General features: G+C 38.0%; 1 protein-coding gene across 1 annotated transcript in view; it reads left to right on the forward strand.

Moving 5' to 3' along the window:
- EBF1 (early B-cell factor 1) overlaps positions 1-19,165 on the forward strand; it is a 101,165-nt gene extending 82,000 nt beyond the window's left edge. The window contains exons 6-10 of the mRNA XM_009082415.1: positions 8,663-8,728; positions 9,336-9,513; positions 11,019-11,198; positions 13,768-13,962; positions 19,039-19,165. Coding sequence (XP_009080663.1) covers positions 8,663-8,728; positions 9,336-9,513; positions 11,019-11,198; positions 13,768-13,962; positions 19,039-19,070 — 651 coding nt within the window. The 3' untranslated portion in view covers positions 19,071-19,165. The remainder of the gene's footprint in view (positions 1-8,662; positions 8,729-9,335; positions 9,514-11,018; positions 11,199-13,767; positions 13,963-19,038) is intronic.
- Positions 19,166-23,008: the final 3,843 nt, after the last annotated feature.

The following is a 23,008-nucleotide window of genomic DNA, read 5'->3' on the forward strand; positions in this document are numbered from 1 at the left end:
AGCAGGAATTCTTGCTTTGCACTACCAAACAGAATTATATCACTCTCTAGATTTAAATGCAGTCAACTGAATTAAAGCCACCTGATACAGTCTAGATTTGGCCTAATGGAAGAACAATTTAAAAGAGATACAGCTTGACCTGTGTTTGGAAAGTCTCTGTATACAAATCATAGAAAATGGATATCAACCTCTATTTGCCAAGTAAAATGCTTTTCACTCTTACAAATACATACTTTGATATCTACATTGTGCCAGACACAAAATCACAAGCCACATTTAATCTTTTTTTAATCCCCAGTATTCTTGGGAATTTTTCTAATGGGCACAATAATATGATCCATAGAAAATAGCTTCTAAATCAGCCTGTGCAGTGTCTTTGAATGAGTCTCAGAATTTAGTGCCTCTGTCCATTTTTGCAAATTCTTTTAAAGTTTTCTAAAGTCCAGACGCTTCAAATCATTCTAAACATTCTTCTTCCATAAGGGGATGTTGACAATTTCCTCAAAATATAGGAGTATAAAACAGTCAGAAGAAGACTTTGAGTAATAACTCTTTTCTTTTTCCTTTTTTTCCTTACAACTCTCATCTGCAGCTGTTTTCAAGAAGTAAGAATGGTAATACTAATATGAAGAGGAAGAAATGTCAGAAAATCTTACATATGCAAAACCAGAGCCACTTCCCCCTGCCCCCCAACGTGAAAACTCCTTAATCTCAATAATAAACATCTGCTTCAAAGTACTGTAGATGATGGTACAAATAGTTTGGGGTACATTTTCCTAAATAAATGCTTGTGGTTCCTAGCCAAGATTTCCTAGGGGCTGAAGGTAGCAGAGGCACATAAGAAAAATTTAGAGTCCGAAATGTGTGTTTAGGTCATTGTGTGTTCAACCTTTGAGGACTGATAGAAGAAAAGAATCATAGAATTTAAGGGTTGGAATGGACCTTACAGATCATCTAGTCCCAACCCCCTGCCCTGGGCAGGGACATCTCACTAGATCAGGTTGCTCAAGGCTCATCCAGCCTGGCCTTGAACACTGCCAGGATTGGGGCAGCCACCACATCCCTGAGCAACCTGTGCCAGTGTCTCACCACCCTTAGAGTAAAAAACTTTTTTCTCACATCCAACCTAGACTTTACTTCCTTCAATTTGAATCCATTACCCCTTGTCCTGTCATTGCAGTTCCTAACAAGAATCTAATGTTACCATTTGTTTGCTCATATGTTCATGGATAAATCAGGAATAATCTTTTTGTAGTCTAAATAGACAGGAATATGAGTCACAGTAAACTGGTGGGATGGAGGAATTTCTGTAAAGGAAGTTGGTGAAGAATTTTTTGTTAGCCATTTGATTGAGCTTATGTGGACGTACCTATTTGTGATGTAGCTCATTTATATTATCTTCTAATGATTCACTGGATCTGACAAAGTGATCATAGGATGAAAGGTGGGATTGCATAACTGAAGAAAAGTGCATGCAGCAGAACTGGGCTTTACAGGCTGGGATAAATACTGCAGCCTTTTGTAAAGCATGGAAATGTGTTTCCTCTCATGATATCACTGTGTTTCAGACTGAGAGGATCTGTCCTTAGATCCTCACATTGTGAGCTTGCAGGAGAACCTGTGCAAAGTGCTGTAAGAGATGCCAGAGAATTATCATCAGTTTCTTAATGGCAGTGTTAGTGAGTCCCAAATATGACTGACACCTCAGTTCATGTGTTGTAGGCTGTAAATAGATATGAAAGTACAATGTAGTAATATCTACCAGCCCTGCAGTGTGTGCATGAAAGGTAGCTTGACCTCTTAAGCTAAAATCTGACAACTCTGAAGGGTTCCTGCAGGTGGCTGTAAACTCCTTTTTCTGGTAAACTGAGGGGCTGGGGCAAGACATGCTTTAAACATACTTAGGAGAATCAAAGTTCTACAGTTATCAGGGGGACATAGATGTGAGTCATGAAATTACTGTTAGATAAAGTCCCTAAAAAAGGTGATTGAAGCACTGGTAAAGTAATTTGAGTTCTGCATACCTGCTCTTACATACCCACTCTTCTCCTTTTGACCTATCACTAGCAGAGAACTCCAGAGCTTTTAGCAACAAAACCATCCAAATTACTTGCCAGATGCTTCAGTTGATGATGATATGGTGGGAGCATCCAGACTCCCAAATGACAGTTTATTCAAAGAGTTAATTTTAAGCAACAATATTAATGCTGGTTTATTCCATGCTCCTCTGTATCTAGATGAAGTACACATCTGTGCTACCTACTAATTCTGTTGCCATTGTTATGTGCCCATCATTCATAGAAATGAAGACCACCAACATGAATGGTGTGGGTTAAAAGGAGGCTGATAACTTCTTTTAGTGTCTAAGTGCACCATATTAACAGGAGGTTAATAGGTGTAAGATGGGAGACTTGCAAGGACAGACTTACAGGTGATCATCATAATTTTGTTCCTTCTTTTGTCAGCAGTATTTGCAAAGAAGACTGTTTGGATAGGGTGTGTTTTCCCTATGGCTCTGCATTTATCACCTTTGTGGTTAAGAGGTGTTTTAATCATCGATTCTCAATGTTTATGGCTAGATGCCTGCTCGCATTTGCTCTTCAGTGTTTGCTCTTTCTGCTGCCTCATAGAGGCTTTCTATATTTTATTTATAAGGTTGGCTCATTGTGGAGCAGGTGGTGAGGTTATGCATGACTGTTTTTAGTGCTGTAGATTTAGGCTGTGATTTTCAGTTTGGGTGGAGGCTGAGGAGTCTACAATGGCTTGGAAAGGCTAAGGTTCTAGCTCCCACTGTAGACTTGTTTGCTGGAAATTGCCATTGAAATTCAGTGCACTTCCATCCTACAAGCAGTGGTAAGCTGAACCCTTTTATTCAGCCCTCAAGTGAAGTATGTTGTCTTTCTCTCTCATTTTGCCTTCCTATCTCTGTAATAACTGTATGGTGTTTACTTCTTTGGTATGATTCAATTATAATACATGGAAACAATTCAGTTGTTTGTTTATTGAAGAAGTTTTCATCTTTGTGTGAGTACAAACATGTTTTTAGTGAAATGGCCCTGTTATTTTATACTTCCCATTAGGCTGGCACAGGTCCCTCAGTTTTACAGTAAATGGAGGATCTTTACATTTTAAATGGCTTTTATAAAACTGTAATTGCTGAAAATGATACAATAATGCAGTGCTCAGTGTAGATGTGGAGAGGTGGGAGGTTCTGGACAGGCTGAAGCTCTTGTATACCAAGCTTGATGACTGGCATTTTAAATCTGTGTCATCATAGAATCTCATAATGCTTTAGGTTGGAAGGGACCATAAAGATCATCTTTACATTTTAAATGGCTTTTATAAAACTGTAATTGCTGAAAATGATACAATAATGCAGTGCTCAGTGTAGATGTGGAGAGGTGGGAGGTTCTGGACAGGCTGAAGCTCTTGTATACCAAGCTTGATGACTGGCATTTTAAATCTGTGTCATCATAGAATCTCATAATGCTTTAGGTTGGAAGGGACCATAAAGATCATCAAGTTAAGTTCGTCCTATCAGTAAAGTTCATAATGACAAAATGTCCTCATGATTCTACTAAATGTCTCTCTACCAAAATGTTAGGTTTGCCTTGAAAGAATGTTCAGAATTTTATCTTTTAAAACATAATGCATACACAAATTTTAAGTTTAAAACTTAGTTCTAACACATATCCTCAACCGTTACATTTTTGGCTTCACCCATTGAAAGCCAAAAGGGAAAGTTTGAGCACAAATTATTGTAATTTTGACTAGAAATTTCAGAATGTGACCTTTCCAAGGTGAAGAAGGGAACTGGAGTCTGATGTTGAACATTTTGCCTCTGCAGAAGAGGTTTTTTTTCTTGAAAGTAGCCATGAGAGTAAGAAGTTAGAAGGCAGAGCCAGGAGGTCAGACATAAGAGTCAAGGAAGTATGAATGACATCATCATCCCTAAGTACCCTCTCAGAAGATGAATGAGCTCTCTCTTGTATTACGATGCTAAAGAGCATTAGAAGGTGATATGATATCTAGACAACACATAAGATAAATGCCTCAGAGTATGCTAGAACTGCTTCCCCCCCATGCCCTCCACAAGTTCATAAATCCTTTGGTGGTCTCAATAATACAGTATGTGGCTGATGAGTATTATATATTGTGGTTAGGTTCTTTTTGACAAAATTCATTTAAATTTAGAAAGTACCTTGAACATTATCTAATTTAGTTACTTAAGCCAAACAACTCTGTAACTCTAGACACCTTTTATCTCACTAGACTCACAGCCCTTTTGGGATACAGAGTGAGTTTTTTTCACTAGTTCCTGATTAAAAAGTAAGCAGATGTGACCAGAAGAAAGATCAGAAGAAATAGCCTATCTCTTTTAAAGCTAACACAAAATATGTTTGTCATCATAAGACCTGACACAAAATGTTTTCATCATGATCAAACTTGAAATGCAAGTTTCATGATCTTAATGAATTCCTTCTGAAGGGAATGGCTCTGACAAAACATGCAAAGGTGCTGTAGTGTTCGAGGTGCATTCAGTCAGAAGTGGATTCAATCTGAATATCAGACTTTGTGTGTCAAAACCACAGCCATTCTAGTATGATTTATAAAATCTTTTCTCCAGTAATTTTGGAATGTTCAAAGTTGCAGAAGACTTCACTACCCACTCCCTCTTTTTCTTGGGTAAACAACCCTTAGTATTTCCAGGGGGAAATTTTGAATCAAAATATTTAATTGCATTCCTGTTTCCAAAAGTAAAAAAGTAAAAATATCTCAGTGGAAAATCAGCTTCAGTTTGGAATAAAAATGGACTCTGGAGTTTTGGTGTGTAGCTGCTTGGAGTGCAGAGTTCTGATGCATCATATTTAATTACTAAAGTAACCTTTCCTTTCCTCAATATTTGCTCAACTGTTTTTAGAGAAATAAAATTCTGCTCATTTGAAATAAAATGCAAGAAAAGACCCTCACTTCAGCTCTAACTAAATGCTGCAAAGTCCTTTATTCTAAACCAAAATCTGTCAGACTTTTAGCATGAATAGAAGAGTGGATCTTCCCTGACAAATGCCCCCATAAATTAGATATTAGCTTTAGTCAAACTCTGTCTCTCTCAGGAAATATTTCCACTTGCATATTCAATTGGAAGGACCTTACACGATGCCCACTTACTGCTATGAAAATCTAGGCTTCTGAGATGAAGGCAAAGGAAAATTTCTGCGAACAAAAGAATATCTGACATAACAGACCTTGAGCTTATGCAGATATTTCTATTTATAGAACTCGAGTTTCACTCACTTCTTGATATGTCTGTCTGCTGCTCTGTCCACCTCTCTATCTGTTTATCCATCACCATTGCAGTGGTAACACGCACTATCAATTGGATTTTGAAAGACATAGATCTTTTATACTAGCTGTCCTTTTTTATAATACCTTTTACAAATTTAATCAATGCATTTTAATATACAATATACTTTAAGTGCAATATACAATAAATATTCGAGCTTCATCTTAAACATGCTCTAGCCTTTAAATTGTTAAAACTGCAGTGCCCTTTCAATCTACTTACATAATGTCATAAAATATACATTTCAAGGTAAATGAAGTCAGCTACTTCAATTTAGTCCCTCAAACTGGTAGTAAATGAGAGGTTAACACTATGGTGCCAAACCCATTATTGAGTAAATTTAGCACCTTGGACAGCTCTGTAAAATCTTTATTGCTTTCCTGACCTGCTCGTCATGTTCTGTCTATGTGTTCAGTGGCTCTCAGCTCTGATTGAAAGGCAATATATTAGATCCCGAACACAAACATGCTCGGGGGCTGCTTCACTGTGAGCGTAATGACATGGAGGTGAGAACAATTTTCTGGTCACCGCAATCCAAGCACCTTGCAAGGTCTGTTGCTCTAACTTATAGAGGACTTTGGGGGCTCCTTTGTATGTGGAGCCGTAACAGAAGCTTCTGTTGTAATTTAGGCAGAGCTGCAAAGGGTTTAAGATGCATTCAGAGACCAAGAAGTTAATGTCTTGAGCATGTCTGTAGTAGCATTTTATTGTGTATTTTTAGAGCTAGTTCGTGTCTGTAAGAACTACCAGCAGCTCTGGCATAGGAGATACCACTATTTGACACAGGAGGTTTTTTTGTGTAACATCTACTTTGTATGATCTGAAAATGTCATAAACAGGAAATGCTTTTATAGTGTGAGAATATTGTTAGAGAAAGGCTGAAACTCAAATTTACAGACTCTGAAAATGCTGAAAAAAAAAGAGGATTGACTATCTGAGAAAATGGAAAGCTACTTATCAAGTATGTTTCAATAAAGCATCATAACAATTAGTTTTATTTCCATGCAATATGATATGGCATCAAAGAACTTCCAGTGTTAAAGAACTGGAATATATTTGATATTAGGTAGAGCAGCTGTAAGATTCTATGTAATTACCTCATTTTTTAACATGGTCTTCAATCTCTTTTTAGATACATTCTAAGGTTTTTAGCTCAGCATTGCATAAATAACTATGATTAGTCAGGTTGAGCAGAAATGACTATTTAAACTTTCTCTTTTTTTTTGGCAATTTGGAATAATGACAGCTTAGGTTAACAATATTCCAAAGCAGTTTGTGGGCTCTGTATCACATTCTAATTTTCCATCACTGAAATATATAGTGCAAACAATTTCTACTGAAGTGAAATAAATCCTGGTTTGCAAAGTCAAACACCTGTGCAGTAATTTTCCATCTAAAATCATGGATTGAAAAAAAGAGAACATTTTTTTTCAGTAAGATCTCAGTTCTTCTCTAGTTTGTGTCTTCAGTATGAGGCAAAAAGGGCAACTCAGTGTTCTGATAAACAAGAATTGGTTGTACCTGGATGGTGTTTGTACCTGGATGGTGTTTCTAGTCTGTCTCTCCATGATTACACTGCTAACTGCTCTGGTCAAGCTACATAAAAAAATCCACCCCAAACCAAAAATCACACCAGAAAACAAACCCTAACCTTAAATATCAAACAAACAAACAAACCAACCAAATAAAAACCACCGAAAGAAAAACACTGCAGCAACTTAACTCCTCAGAATCTGTTTCAAATGTAGTGATTTAAAAATCCATCAATTATGTATTACATCTCACTTCATATGTGGAAAATCATTTAAATGTGTGTTCTGAGACAGGGGTATGTGCAGCAGAAGGCAAGCCTAAATGTTTACTGGGAGAACAAAAATCCTCCATCTCATTTTTGAATTTAGGACATTATATATGTCATAAGTAGTTACTGCAGTATGACAACTATTTTATCTTATATTATAGAGAATTTAAAATTGAAAAAAATGCTAATATGCATCTAAAAGCTTGTCATTTGAAGAGTTGTTCAAGGATTTTTGAAGAGGTTATGGTGACAGCAAAATGAACGCAATTATATCTCTATTTTCTGATCAGAGTCTACAGTATATGAAAATTGAGCATTACTGTTTCTTTTTGGTATAAAATATGGCTATTGTGTAAAATATTTTAAGTTTAAAAGTTTAACTTTGTAGAAAACTGCAAAATCCTTAGAGCTGTACTATTTTTGTATGCTACCTGCAGAAATATGCCGTGGTGAATTGCATTGTGTTAGAATTTTAGAGCAGTACTTAGGGGCTGGGGAACTACAAAAATACATTGTTTTACTCAAAGGATGTTCTTGACTGGTTTTGATCAGGCAATTGGGAATCTGTTAGATGCTTTGAAAGAATAAGAAAAAAACACATTCTTCTAGGTTAATTCTGCAATGCATTTTTCTATTTTCTATCAGGATTGTTATCAGGACACTGTAAAGTGTAAGAACACAGGAAATACTATTGTTACTTGAATGTCAGTATCAAATATTCTGAGAAATCTTAAATGAAAAGGAACAAATAAGAAAATGGAGGGGGGGAAATGCCCAAAATGGGCATAAAGAATTAAATTATGCACAAAGAATTGATTATGCTCAAAATGGGCATAAGGAATTAAATCCCAGGCTGTTTTAAATTCTGCTGTCCATGCAGGGAATTTTTCCAGAAAACACTGCATGGTACTGGGCCATCCTCTCACACTGCATGTGTTTTCTTCTTGTGCATCATTTCATGTACAAGCATCCTACCCTGACCCGTCGTATCAGGATACAAACCAAAGAAGTTGAAAGGTTATATTCCCAGTAGCGTAGGACTGATTGGATATCTTCAGAATGTGGCCTGCTGGGTAAGGTCACAATTCCTGCAGCATGCAATTAAGAATAAAATAAACACATTGAAGGGATTCATAACATGCTCTGAATGACATTGATTGCAGTAATCTAGTAAATGACCTCAGGATTGTATTCTGCAATAAACCGATGAGTGGTTTATAGTGCAGATGGTAGAGACAATTGAGTGATGTATTTTATTTTGCAGCACCAGTGATTCTCACCTTTTGACTTGATTAAGTGTGTGTGTGAATAGGATGAACTAGCGATTTAACACCATTCAGTGGTTGCTGAGAGTTGTTACAATTAAGGTTTACCTGGTGGGAGGAAAACAAGGGGGGGAAAAAACCACCACAAAAAAACAGTGCAACTAATAGAAGAGAATAAAATATTCTAATATTTGTTTTCTCCACAAGGATTTTGTTGAACTTAGCAGAATGCATCTGTTTTTATATTGACAGGAAGTAATACTGAAGAGGGCTGCTGATTTAGTAGAAGCACTCTATGGTATGCCACATAATAACCAGGTAAATGCTTTCTACTACTGCAGCAATTCTATAACATGGCTATTTCTTAGATGTATAGATAGATCGGGGCTCAAGGTATATGACATTACAATGGGAGACAAGAATAAATTAGAGGGCAATGTAATATCTGGAGTAGGGTTTAGTTTTTGTTTGTTTTCTTTTTTAAAGAGTGTGAATTTAGTGCTTGTAAAAGCAACATGTTATTAACCCTGGAGGATTTCACCCACTTTCACTAGATACTGTGTAATATGGGCAATGACATGGATTATGTCTTGCCACTAGTGATTTTTCAATCTTACCCTAAAGATAGCCTTAAGGTGGAGCAAGTCTAGGCTCCAGACCCATCCTGTTAGTTGGTCTTTTTTAAACAGAAGTGTGGCCACTGGGACTGAAACTTCCAACTCCCTTACCACAGATGTCAGGATTTATCACGAGGGCAGCAGATCTTATAAGCATTAACTACCGCTCAGCCAACTGCCTTAGATAGAAAAGCATCTAGGTTTTGCCTTTGGATGGGGAAACGTTTCATTTGAGTCTGTAAGAGAAGTTTTGTCAGAATCGCATCAGTAACTCTTTTATTCTTTATTTTTCCCTTCTTTCCCTCTAGGAAATAATCCTGAAAAGAGCCGCAGACATCGCAGAAGCACTCTACAGTGTCCCCCGCAATCACAACCAGCTCCCTGCCCTTGCTAACACATCAGTCCATGCAGGAATGATGGGAGTGAATTCCTTTAGTGGTCAACTAGCTGTCAATGTTTCGGAAGCCTCACAAGCCACCAACCAGGGTCAGCAGAAGACTCCTCTTCCTCTCCCTATGAGCCTTTTGTGATAAGAGCCAGGGGAAGGTGCAGAGTGGTGACAGGGATGGTTCAGGATGGGAACAGTTCCTGTCCTGCACCACACACCCCTTTGCGTGGCACAGGGGATGGGGTTGGTATCAGCAACTTCTGCCCCAGTTCAGGACAAGCACTTCTAAACAGCTTTTCATTCTGCTCAGAGTAACATTTGTGTTTCTGTTTAAATCCTGCTAATTTTAAAAGCATTTCTATCGACTTGAGCAGGTACTTAATGTTAAGTACTTGCTTATATTTTTTTTTCCTGAGTGTGGATGATCTCTCAGTCTGGGCCATGTGTAGCACTTCTTTATATCACAAAATTATCCCTTGAATATTCATCTGTTTGGTTTGGTTTGCAAGAGATAGAATATTGGCACTGTGGGGTTTTTTTCCAGAATTTGAGACTTCAATAAATTTTACAACTAGCAGAGAATAAAAATATTTACAAAGACATTCTCAGAGCTTCCAAAATTTTTAAAATCAAGTGGTCTTCACTTGGTATAAAATCAATATTATTTAAATTTCCACAGTTACAAATGAAAAAAGGTGAAGAATATTTTTGTAGAAGCCCTTTGCTTTTTCCCTTTTCCTTTGTTTAGCTCTATAGATTATCCAATTTAAAAATGCAGTTTAATAAAAAAGTATTAGATTGAGGCTGTTTTCTAGAAAATTATTTTGCATTAAACAAAAAAAAATTAGAAATTATTTTTAGATTGAAATATTTTATGCTTCATAATAGGAAGAGAAATTGGCATTTTTTCTTCTAGGAGTAAAGATGTATTTTGTATTTCTGTGCTTCTAGAAACAAAAATTCCTTTATGGATATTTGGATATGTTTTTCCTCAAACATAATTTCCAGAATTAGGTAGAGATTCAAATTTTAACTTACAGCCAAATTTGACACTCATTTTCTACCAACATAATGGTCAGACCAGGGCAAAAAGATAAAGGATATCCCACTGCTTGGAGAAATTCACTCTACATTTTCTGAAGAGTGCAGTGAGCATCTAATATGAGATGCCCTAAATGAGAGTGACATCAGAAAAGAGTTAACAACAATCACGTGCTTTTAACATACCTTGAGTCGGTGTACACTCCTCACTTTGAAAATGTAGGTCATGTTTACTCCATTTCCTACAAACAGCTCTTTCAGAGTGAGCATTCCTCTAACACCCAGTGGTAATCTTTGCTTCAGGGCATGGGTTGCCTGAGGAGTTCTGAAGGCTGCAGCCTCCTCCTGTTTTGTGCTCCCAGCAGCAGTGACCTAGGCAGGGAGGGTTCACAATTTGGGTTACCTGGTGGTTGTGGTGGTCAGTCCTGCCCTTCCCTGTGCACACCTTGGCTGGACTAGGCTGCTATGAGTAACTACCAGAGTTACTTGCTTGTAGCTGTTTATATAAGAAACTGTTCTGGGGCTAATACCAATTTCTAAATGTATTCCCTCCCCACAAAAGGTTTTACTCGCAACTCCAGCAGCGTCTCACCTCATGGCTATGTGCCAAGCACCACCCCTCAGCAGACAAATTATAACTCTGTCACAACAAGCATGAATGGCTATGGGAATGCTGGAATGTCAAATTTAGGTGGTTCTCCAACCTTCCTGAATGGATCTGCTGCCAATTCTCCCTATGCCAGTGAGTATTATATGGCTTTTCTGTATTTTGCACATTTTCCTTAGTAAGAGATGGTAACTTTTCCATGATGCTCAGTATCTAATTTCTATTTTGAGCATTTGAACAGAGCTTGGTCCTTTCTCTCCTCTCCAAGGCACTGACCTTTGAAGCACTTTGAAGATATTAGTATTGCCAAAAATGCTGTTCCTTGTTTTTTCTATGTTGTTGTTGTTGTTTTATTATTACATCATTACCTTAAAAAGGACTATTTCTCTCATGATTTCATTTGATAGTTTAATAACTTAACTTTTACTCTGTAAATAAGAAATGTTTCCCTCAACATTGACTTCTGAGCAAATACTATGTTCATAATCTTTATAAAAATTATTAATTACTAGAGGGCCTAAGCTTGATTGCTTATATTCCATTTGTTTTTTAAGTAGTAGTATGTTGACTTCACTGAGAGTTTAGTATTAGTAAAATGTGACAAAGGCTCTTTGTTTTAGTTCATGTTTTAGTGTCTGTACAGTGAATGCCACAAAAATCTAAGACATACAAATCATATATTCCATGGCATGAAGAGCTTATGGTCTACAGTTATGGAAGTACTTATGTGTAGAGCTAACTTTCTGCATTTTGATATTAAAGGTTTAGTAACCTGTTTAAATATAAATACTTTTCTATTGGTAAAGGTCTATGAACTTCTGAAGCTGCTCACTCAGCTCAGTAGTCCCTGGTCGCATGAGAAATTAAATGAACAGGACCTGCCCAACTCCTCTGACATTACTCATGTGGCATAAAGGATTCCATTGACATCTGTAGAAATCATAGACTCATAGAATAAACCAGGTTGGAAAAGACCTCCAAGATCATCAAGTCCAGCCCTACCGTGGTTACTAGACCATGGCACTAAGTGCCACATCCAGTCTCATCTCGAAAACCTCCAACCTAACCCTCCCCTGGCAGAGCTTGAGTCTGTGCCCTCTTGTCCTGCTGCTGGTTGCCTGGGAGAAGAGACCAACCCCCGCCTGACTCCAACCTCCTGTCAGGGAGTTGTAGAGGGTGATAAGGTCTCCCCTGAGCCTCCTCTTCTCCAGGCTGAACACCCCCAGCTCCCTCAGCCTCTCCTCAGGGCACTTGTGCTCGAGTCCCTTCACCAGCCTCGTTGCTCTTCTCTGGACCTGCTCCAGCACCTCAATATCCTTCCTGAATTGAGGGGCCCAGGAAAGATAGCAGAATTAGGATGGAAAGTTTTGTAATATAAATATAGGCTGAGGCTCTACCATGGACAGGACATGCACTGCTGAAAGTGCCAAGGTTTACATAGCAAATCTGATGCTAATGTTGCAGCAGCACTAATGAATTATTTTGAATTGCATTGCTAAAGTTCAAAATTAAAAAGGGGATAGGAACCCTGATTAAAAAAAATAGCTCCAAGGCTTCTTAGCTGCTGCAAATTTAGAAGAAATTATTTACCCACATAACTAGTACTTATAAGCTGGGAGTTGCTAACCTGTGATTATTTCTGTACTCTAATAATAATGTAACATGTAATGTTACAAAGTACCTTACTTATTAAGTTGGATTTACTGTCATAGAATCTGCACACTCTGAATTCATAATACAACATGATTGATGAGACATCTCCTTTTGGAAGCAGATGCCAGTAATGCATTTAAAATACTCTAGCAGTGTATTATTTCATATTTATGAACGAAGTCCTCTTTAGAATAGCACTTCTCTTCCTAGCCCTGGTTCTCTATTCTATTTATATATTTTGGGAGGTTTTCTTGGTAGATCTGTCATTCTGCTAATGTCTAATCCATTGAATCAGAAAATGCTTCAATCATGACCTGAAAATTAAAAGGTGGCATTCTTAATTAAATCAATAAACTAATTGCTGTATAGTAGCAATTCAATTTAGGTGCTTTGATTGCTCTCCCTTAGCAAGTACTTCCAGACACAGAGTGACTTCAGACTAAGATTGTATCTGTCAGACTGTGAAACTTTGAACATTTAATTTCCATTAATTGATTTCCTCAGTGTTAACAAATATGATATCAGATTCTCAAATAAGAACTTAAATAGGGTGATTTTTATCTACATAAATGCAAATAAAATAATAATTCAAAGCCCAGATGATCAGAATTTTACTCTGTAATATGTAATTATTCACAGTCCCCTTGTGTATATAAGCAGTTTCTAAACAGGACGAAGAATTAAAAGAATGAGATCTCACTTTTGGTCCTGTCCTTTATTTTTTGAGGTGTTTTTGTGTTGCTGGATAAGAGGAAACTGGCAGTGCTTTCTGAATATTAAAATAGTTGGCTTTACTTTCATGAAAACAAATTCGCTTAAAACCTCAATGATAAATAAGTGAACCTAAGATATTTATCCCACTATATAGTAAAAGAACAGTTGAAGGATGTCTGTGTTTAAAACTGAGCTTCCTATATAGCAGGTTTGCATTTTGAACACTCAGTTCAGTCCCTAAAAAAGGAGCATCCAAGAATCAGAATTGTCTTGTTCCTGCAGCCTATTGTTATTGAATACTAAGGAATAATTTTGGGGCATTCTTTTTCTCCTCTAGTTGTGCCATCAAGTCCGACAATGGCCTCCTCCACTAGCCTCCCCTCAAACTGTAGCAGTTCCTCTGGGATTTTCTCCTTCTCACCAGCCAACATGGTCTCAGCAGTGAAACAGAAGAGTGCTTTCGCGCCTGTCGTGAGACCGCAAACTTCTCCTCCTCCCACCTGCACCAGCACCAATGGCAATAGCCTGCAAGGTAAGTGAAACCAAGTCTGCAATTAGGTGGCTGCTCTCAAGCCATGAATTCTCAGTGCCTTGCAAGGTTCTAAGAAAATCTGAGTTGTCCAAGGTGATAGAAGGCAGTGGGGGATCCCTGGTGGTCTCTGGTTTAAAGTTTTCTCCTGTAAAGAGAGACTGTAAAGACTGTACTCCACCCCCAGCCCACCTTGTACCCTGCAGACGTTTGTTTGGCAGCCACCCTATCTCTAACTCAACTAACACTGCTGAATTGAGAGGCTCTGTCTTTTAAAGCACAGACCTACTGTTATGATAAAAACAAGTAATATTTCAGCTTACTAATACCATCCTTTTTCTTTCTTTCCTCTCTTATTCCCTGTTGTCGTCCTTTATCAGACCAGTCTTTTGTGGACTCTAGCAAGTACTCCACTGCAGGGTCTCTCCAGGGGCTGGCCTTCTCCTGAAGTACGTCACTCAATCTTCCCTTCCTTTTTGTCCTTTGTCATAGTACACATGTGCAGAAATCCTACTGAGAGCAAATAGACCGTTACAGAGCTTGGCACAAACCTTTCCTTTCATAAATAGAAGATGCACTACAAAGTAACAGCAGCATTTTCCAGTTTCACTCATACCAGGGCAAACATTAGTTTCCACTGATTAATGTACTTCTGTGCCAATTAATGCCATAAATGGCACAGGGCCTTTTGGAAAGCCTATTGAACTGTTGGTATCAAGGGGCTGCTCCTTTTCTGCATCCCTTCCCCTCTCATTACGAGTATTCCAGCATTAGCACCTAAATCCGTTTGAAGCGTTGATGCGAGGGACTGACAGACAAAAGCTTGTTAAATTGAGGGAGCTGCAAAACCCAGCACTGCCCATCTCATTGTTTGGTTCAGCCTGTTTTACAATACTGTGCCTAAACCTTCCCTTGTAATTCTCTCGCTGCACATTAGTGTGCTGAGAGAGACATTTTCATGCTCGCTTAGACCCAAGAGTTTCCATAAGCAGATGCAGCCAGCTGCCTCCAACGGTGCCAGAGGTGGGAAGGATTTTGTGGTATGCATTGTGCTTCCCCCAGACCTGAGATCTGTTTCCTTTCCACCTGCCTGTGCAAATTATCCAAAGAGCACCGAGCAGGAAATAAAATCCGTCATTTTTAAAGCCAGGTTCAGAAGGAGCTGTGCAGAGCAGGGGGAGGATAGTTCCACAGACTCCACATGCCATTCTATGGCCTCTGGAAAGAGAAACACTGGGCTTCAAGGCATAATGCTGATAGCACCATTAGCAGCCAAAAACAAAAAAAAAAATCTATATGCAAGCAGAGTGAAAGGAATTCATTCATAAAACTGGGATCTATTGTGCCTGAAGTGCTTGTTGCACTGGTGAATTGGGAGGAGGAATTCTTGAAGGTACACACACACAGACAAAAATTATAAAATTACTAGGAATGTATAAGCAGAACTCAGGTACCTTCAGTCAGGACTTTGTTATAAATACAGATAGTGTCAGGAATAAAACAGACCAAAATTTTCACATGAACTGTATCATTTGGGAGATTCATTCTTGGACACTTAAAGATTTTGGCACCGCTGATAAGCTACAAATTTTAAATGCAACAGCTAAAAATATTTCCCATCTGAATTAAAAAAAAAATAAGGCTTTGAACATGTTAATTTTTTTTTTCTCTTCACCTTGTCCCAGCTTGCTGTTGCAGATGGAGAGAAAAAGCAAGTAACAGGAGAAAGCTTTTCCAGGCACTGCTTTTCCTTTCACAAGACACAGAATTCTCAGATTCCACCTACTTGGTTATGAAAAGCAATTACGGAATGAGCCGAAAGCACCGGACACAACTGGGGCTTTCTGATTGCCTCCTCATTATGTCACATCCACATCTGTAATGCCCAGAAACCACAGAGATCTGAGCATTTCCCCTAATTTTTATTTAGCAATTCAGTTTTCATAATAGGAGTGAGACACCAAGAGATGGTTCATTTCTAGGTCATCACTGAACTTCTTGGTGAGTTAAAGACACACAGCCTGTAGTCCCATGCCTTCTGACACCACCTGAGGCTTGTAATAATCACTCAGAGATGCACTGCCTGTTGTGCCTTAATGCTTAAATAAACAACCATGTATAAGGAGGCTGTCTTATCTCTCTTGGGCTTCTGGATACATCAGAAAGCAATCAAGCTTTCCTTATGTAGCTTAGATATCAGCAGAACTCACTAAAACAGCAGCTAGGCTTATCTGTTGTTCTCTTTGCCATGCAATTTTGTAAAACTCAAAATACATTATTTCTGTAATTTGCTAGCAGCAAATACAAATTAGTATATGAGAGAAGAAATAAAGGCTATTGGTGGGAGGTTTTCTCCTCTCTGCCCTCCCTTTTTGGAGGTGATGTGATCTCATACCTACACTGTTTCCCACTGATATCTCTGATTTCAGGATCAATAACAGGCTACAGCTGAGAGAATTTGCATGACTAGATGTAGCACTTTTATTCTGTAAGTGGAGTGATATAAATGAAGACTTGGAAAGAATGGAAATATCAAAGCTTTTAGGCAGAAAAGATATCATTTGCCATTTGCCTTGTAATTTAATTCAGAATTTCAGAGCTCTTCAAGAACAATAAAGCTTTGAAAAAATGAGCTAAGATCTGCATCTGTGCCATTTGTTTCCAGCAGCAAAAGGTGCATGGCTGATCTGTAACCACATGGAAATATCTAAACCATGAAGGAGGAATTGCAATTGTGTCACTTCTTTTGGACTCTTACCCAGGGTAGACATCTGTGCTGTCCTGAGAGTGACAATTCTTGGCCACTTATTGGTAAAATTGATTTGGTTCTGATGAATCTTTCAGCTTTAGAATTTTTTGTCGAATAATATTTTGATATTTTCTGAAGCAAAGTTTCAGTAAATTTTGAATTTATAAAGGGCTGAAAAGAGGTTGAAGTACTATGTACAGAGGATCCATGCCCATGGGAGTCTTTCATTTATTCAAAGAGGGAAAATTACACTCTCACCCTTGTAGAGCTGTCACAGCACAATTCCAATCAGGTTGACTCTTCCTCTGTCAATACCTGTTTTGTTGATGCCATAGAGGTCCATGGTTCAGGGCCCATAACCCGGCCCACGTATAAGGATCCCAAAAGCAGAGTAGGGAGCAACCACAACAGTGAGACCATTGCTTGGTTTGCTTCATTTTCAGTCCCACATCCCAAGGGAACTTGTAATTTGAGACATTGCTGAAATAAATCCCTTTGAGAAATTTTTTAAACAAAGCTGCTGTTGTTGATTAAATGGACAAGGATCGTAGGAAAAGAAAATATAGAATTCATTCTGTGATTTGAGATGAAGGAGATAGCACAGCCATAAAGATAATATGAAAAAAAGCATCCTCAAATTGTCTCCATGGTGGAGCTAAAATAGCCCATGACATAAAGTCCCTCAGCAATGAACATCTAAGACATGTTAGTGTCCTCTATGCTTCTCCCTTCCTGTCTTCCTGTAGGGCTTAAAGCAACTTAACTCACCTCTCTATCCCTTTTATCCTCATTCTAAGCTCCTTGAAGGGCCCTCATGTGGGGTCGAAACAATCAGTGATTCCACATAAAACCACTGCTGAATGATAAATTCCAGTAATTGAAATGCTATTGCAACACATCACCTCCGAAGATGGTCTCCTGCAAACATGTTGGATGTGTTTTGCATTCTCGCCTTCTCCTCTCGTTTTATTTCATTTAATCAGTGCAGTTTACTCGAGCTGTTCTCCCCTTGCTGATTAGACTTGTAATTCTTGCACATATGGTGGTGTTTGTGGAGAAAACATTTCCCTCCTCTCCCCCTCCAACCCCAAATCTGTGAGTCTTTTACTTTGGCTCTGTTCTTATCAAATAATTGCAGCTGTAATTAAAGCACAATGAATCAGCCCCAGTCACAGGGTTGAGTTCTTCCTTAAGAAATTACATGTCCAGATGTCTGAAATGGCAGGCAGTTCCAGCATGTAAATCATGTCCCCATGAAGTGCCACCAACCTGAAGGCAAATCTGTTTTCTACCTTTTGGCAAATAACTGTACAACTGGCATTTTAGAGACGCATTGTTGTTAGAGTTTTCATCATAAACTTGCATGACTACCCCCTGTAATGATGTGCTTGCTCACAGTATGTCACTTGGACACTTGGTATGTCTGATCTGCATAGAGTCCCCGGTAAAGAGAGGGAGATCAAGCTGGAGGTCAAACTATGTGGAAGACTATACCTGTTGACTTTTAATAAATGTCTCCTCATTAAGAGAGGTGGTGCTTCCATAGAAAATGAGGTTAGGAAGCATAATAAAGTAATAAGTGATGAATCAACTTAGCCAACAAAAGAGAAAACATTCTAAATTAACACTGACATGACTCAATGTAGTTGGTGGCGTCTGCTACAAGTGTAATAAAACCATGAGCTGCTGGTTTGCTAACCCAGCAGTTAAGGACATCAATTTGAAAAGTGGATTTGAGAGTTTAAATCCTTTTTCTGAGCACTTGAAAATACATACATAAGTCCCAGGGATGAATGCTGAACTTGTGAGAGAACTGGCACAGGAGAATGACCCGTGTCAGGGTGACAAGGCAAGGAGCATCCTCCCAGGTCCCTAACAGTGGTGGCCTGTGGGACTCCAGCTGTTTTCTCATATGTGGTGCAAGGATCTGCTTTGCTTTTAAAATTCGAATAGAATGTGTGGCCATGGCTGGGTCAAGTCAAAGCCTCTTGAGCATTCTGAGAATTTGAAACAAAAATCAGAAAAATAAGTTGGGGTCTGGCGCTGATATTGGGGAAAGCCAATTTTTTTCCTACAAGAAAATCAGTAATTTCAGCAAAGGCAATTTAAATCACTCTCCAGTCAGAATGAAGCTTCCCATGATTGCTGTGTACATAGTTGTCTCTTATGAATGGTACTTATATATAAATTTAATTCACAGTACAGCTGAGTACATTGCTAGTAAATGTTTAAAGCTCTGAGGATTTTTTTGTTGCTTGATAATGCAGAAAATTAACTTTTTTTTCCCCCTCTCTGTCTCTCTCTCTCCCTCCACCCTTTCCGTCTGACAGCTATATCTGGCATGATTGTTCCCCCCATGTGAAAGAATTGCCTTGAAGAATTTTATTAATGAAGAGGTTGAATTCTGCTTCAGAGAGAATCTGATACAAGTCCCAGAGAGGAACTTTTTACTCAGGCCTTTTTAAAAATAAATAAAAAAATGAAATAAAGAAGGATCTTACAATAACTGCAGATTTTTAAACAAATCAAAAATCACCATCCTTGCAAATACTGAAATTAACAATCTGCAATTGCAAGGTGTTGATTCAAGTCGTCCATCCCAAATACCTGGGAGATATATTTATTGTATGTTGATAAAAAAATCCACTTTTTGTTTTGTTTTTTGCAGGGGTGGGGGATTGCTTTTATTTCCTTCTGGGTTTTTTGTGTTTGTTTTTGTTTTTTTTTAAGCTTGATTTAACTCAACACCATTTGTCTTTTATAAACCATACAATTACACAAGGGACACTAGAGATGGAACTCCACATTTTTAATTTATGAATTTTTTTTTAAAGCTGTGTAAAGAAAAATGAAGGGGTGTCATTTACATACAAGTCTGTATGGGACAGAATAGAAGTGCCAGTTAGTTTTTCGTAGAAGAATTATGGCCATTTAATTAAGGGTCGGCTCATATATGTTGCTTATCCAGTGGTGACTTGCTAATATGATGCATTTTTAATGTTCTAATTAAATAGATATCACTCCCTAGAAAGCTGATATTTTTGGATGATGAGGGTTGGATGAGGAGTGGGATTAGTAACCTCTGTCTTTAATATCAGACTAAATAATTGTGTAAATAGTGCAACAGGGAAAGTTCATCCTAGAATCATAGAACACCAGGTTGGAAGGGAACCTTAAGGTCTAACCTTTCTTGATAAAAGGTTGGGGAAAGGGAAGGATGCAGACAGCAAACACATTTCCTCTTGAACTGCAAATCCAGTGCCTCTAGATAAAATGCTAAAACTGCAGGATTAGACGAGCACAGCTCTCTCAGCTGATGTATCAGACTCTTTCCAAACGCGTGGCCTTCCCGAGCTGTGCCTGAAACGCCGTTGGATTTGGCACAGCTGCCTGAGGACACAGACTGTGGCCATCACTGTGGGCTTTTCCAGCATAGCCCCTCTCCCCTTGACCTATTTGTTTTTGCCTGGGGCAGGATGAGAACAGCCTCAGCTGCTGTTCTGCATCCTCCCACCCTAAAAGCACACGCCGCGTCAGCCTCCCACTAGGATCATTGCTGTATCAGTCGACCCTCGCAGTTTGTATCATACTATATTAAGCAACAGGTAACTGCTTGGAATAGTGAATGGAAACCTGAGTTTTGGGGGGGGTGGGGGTGGGTCTGTTAGGAAGGTTTCAAATCCAAACCATAGCTTCTGTTTTACAAAAAAATTTTGCTATCATTATCTGGGAAGTGTTCTTAAAAAACTATTAGTCAAAGAGGCAGCAAAGCTCTGAAGATGCATTACCTGATATTTTTTTCTTTGCTGTTGTGTTTTGTATGTAGTTATAAATACTGTAGATTTTTTGTGATTTTTTGCCAAAGTTGTTGTTCTATTTATACATTTTAATGTCTTAAGACAGTTTTTCAATATCACAAAAAGAAAAAAAAGAATTTTACTGCATATTTTGCAAAAAGAGCTCACTACCTTTAGCTTGCACATACTTGCAAATTAATTAAAGAAAAAAAAAGCTTTTTGTTTCTGTTTTGTTTGTTTGTTTGTTTTATGGGGGATTTTGTAAAATATCCATATAAATAATGTATTTATCTTTGGAATTTGTACATTGCTTTTTGTCCCCCACAAGTTTATTTTATTGTGTATGTTTGCTATGTGAAAAGTGCTGATTTGTTTGGTCATTCACCGTTGTATTAGCTGTTTAAATGTGATTTTAATACATTTCATTTATAGGGTTGGTTTTTTTTTTTTAGTATTGTTTAAAACCATGCTTCCATTTTTTTTAATTTCCACCCAAAAGCCATTGTCTATTTTTGTATTATTTGTAAGTTAAGAAGTTTTTTCCAATATATGGCAAAAAGTAGCATATTATTCTTGTAGCATTTAGTTATGTAGATTTTAAAAAAAAAATGTATCCTTTGCTTTTGAGGCTTAACAAAAACTAATGCTGTTTTACTCTATTAATATGCATGGGATTTCTCCTCTTTGGAGTGACGCATTTTTGTGCATTAAATATGGGGAGAAACTTCATAGAACTCAATGAAAATACTTTCTTTCTTAAGTCTGCTTGTATATTTCTCTGTCTTTCACATAAATATAAACCAGCAGATTGGATGCCTTAACAATGCAAATCATATTCATTTCACTTGTACATTGTACTGTGCACCAGAACTGTCAATCATCACTAACATTCTAAGAAAAAAAAAAGAAAAAAAAGGAATTGAAAAGCACAAAAGAACTGTTTTGTTACCTTAAAACAATATAACTTTTTTCTAGTCGAGCAAGAAATCATTTACAACGATGCTGCAACTGTGCATGCTTCCTGTTATGAATTTTGCAATGGTTTTCACTAGAATGTCACAGTGTGATCTTTTGGGGGGAAGGGAAGAAAACAGGATTTTTTTTTTTTTAAATTTTTTTTCTTCATGGTGAGAAAATAAAAGAGAAAACTGGAAAATGTGAGAGACATCAGTTATTGCTTCTCTGTATTCCAAGCGATTATTCTAATTCACATAGTAAGCAACAGCACGACAATGTAATCAAATTTAAAGCCATATTTTGTCCAGTGACACCGTTGATTACTCTTGTAGAGCTCCACTCAGTCCTAGCGATTTCGACACCACTGTTAGCCACAATGTTTGTAGTCTCTACTCCAGTGTCCAAAGATCTGTTGACAATGTGCATAATTTTGTTTCATTGCAGCTATTTATTGTGATCTGATGAATGGGAATTTATCAAAATCTCCCCTGCACCACCTTTGTCTTTTACAAAGTAAAAGATGCAGCTGTTTACAGAATATGGCTTTAAGTGGAAACATTCAGATTTCAGTTTGAACAAGGTGAAGCTTCACAATGACTGGATTGCATAAAGTAATGCCTATTTCCTCACAGTTGTACTAGGATGCAGCTAAAATGAAGTCATCTCTGAAACTACTAACCTTTCACCTTCTTATCTAAATCTTTTTGAATAGACACACACACTGTACAGTTCTATTGTTAGAGAAACTAACTACTGTAGAGATTGTTATAATTTTTTTGCAGAAATTCAAGCTGTAAAAACTTTTCAACTTTCACAATATTTAATTAAAGTTACTTCCTGTCTGTGAATACAGCTCCTAGTTGTGTGTTTATTTTCCTGCCTCTGCTAGCTGGTAGGTGAGAAGAAAAATAAAATATAGAAGCCAGAGGCTACTGAGTTCTCTTTCTGACATTAAGGAGAAGCAGAAATTCATGTAATTACACAGTGAAACGTGCACTGAAACTCCTTTTCCTCTGTCTCCAATGGATTTCACAGGATCATCACTCAGAATGCTGAATGTTCATCCTGTTCTCGATAATCTTATTATTTCCATTGGTTTAGTCTATTGACTGCCTGAAGGCCAACATAACATCCTTTTTCTAGTGGATTTCAGGAGCCTTTCTGGCTTTAGGTACTCAGTTGCAAGAGCTGTGTCTCTCTAAACTCAGTGATCATGAACTACAAGGTATATTATGTCCAGTGCCAGAGATTCAGGGAGATTTAAGTTTTCTTCTTGGTATTATTTAAGTCAATGGCATCACTTCCAGGTCCAGGTCTCAAGTGACCTCCCCAAGAGCAGCTCCAAGAACTGTATCTACCTGTGCTGAGCTGTAACTGGCTCCTTGACTTGACCATGACAGAGGCTCCTAGAAAGTGTTGCCATTCTGCTACTCTTCCTAAATGACAAATCCATCAGCTGCTAAATAAGTTCTAGACATTCTGTTTTCTCTGTACTCCTCTGGCAGGAGAGGACCATAAGGAACTTTACCTCTGGCATAGGGAAGGG

This window comes from Acanthisitta chloris, unplaced genomic scaffold, assembly GCF_000695815.1.
Source record: "Acanthisitta chloris isolate BGI_N310 unplaced genomic scaffold, ASM69581v1 scaffold4929, whole genome shotgun sequence".
Lineage (NCBI taxonomy): Eukaryota > Metazoa > Chordata > Aves > Passeriformes > Acanthisittidae > Acanthisitta > Acanthisitta chloris.